The following is a 475-nucleotide window of genomic DNA, read 5'->3' as shown; positions in this document are numbered from 1 at the left end:
GAATTTGGCATAAACATCTCTGTCCAATTCGATCCCTTTTATGACCAGAATCTCTTCCTGCTCATCCTTGTCTTTTCTGCTTCTTCTTTTCTTCGGCCTTTTCACCAGGACTTTCAAAACTTTGTCAAGTTTTGCGGGTAATACTTCTTTCGGGCCTGGCACATCTGCGGCCTTTGCTTTGACGAGTTTCTTCAGTTTCCTTAAAACAGAAGAGACCTTAGGTTTTGGCCGAGATTCCAGCCATGGAATCTCCACGTCCTGATAAACGTACCCGAGTTTCGTGGAATCCAAACAGTCCCGGACCTTGACCCGAACCATTTGCGCATTTTCATCGTAAAACAAAAGCGAAGCATCAAGATAATCACGGTCTTTTATATCCTGGCGCCTCCCTCCCAGGGTTTTCCATATACTCCACATCCTGTCGATATTGGAATGATGAGCGAAGAAAATAGGGTCCCGACCAGCGGAGTAGAAG

The 475-nt window shown here is 45.7% G+C and overlaps 1 protein-coding gene across 1 annotated transcript; it reads right to left on the bottom strand.

Moving 5' to 3' along the window:
• Positions 1 to 3: 3 nt before the first annotated feature.
• Positions 4 to 471, bottom strand: LOC140965396 (aureusidin synthase-like; the record flags this gene model as incomplete). Its single annotated transcript, XM_073425489.1, has 1 exon — positions 4 to 471. A coding segment is annotated over one exon (468 nt), but the record flags the coding sequence as incomplete, so codon positions are not given.
• Between the last annotated feature and the right edge of the window lie 4 nt (positions 472 to 475).

The sequence above is a fragment of the Primulina huaijiensis genome, unplaced genomic scaffold (assembly GCF_012295235.1).
Source record: "Primulina huaijiensis isolate GDHJ02 unplaced genomic scaffold, ASM1229523v2 C13080233, whole genome shotgun sequence".
Taxonomy (NCBI): Eukaryota; Viridiplantae; Streptophyta; class Magnoliopsida; order Lamiales; family Gesneriaceae; genus Primulina; species Primulina huaijiensis.
Note: the sequence above shows the minus strand (reverse complement) of the source record. Positions and strands in the feature narration are given on the sequence as shown.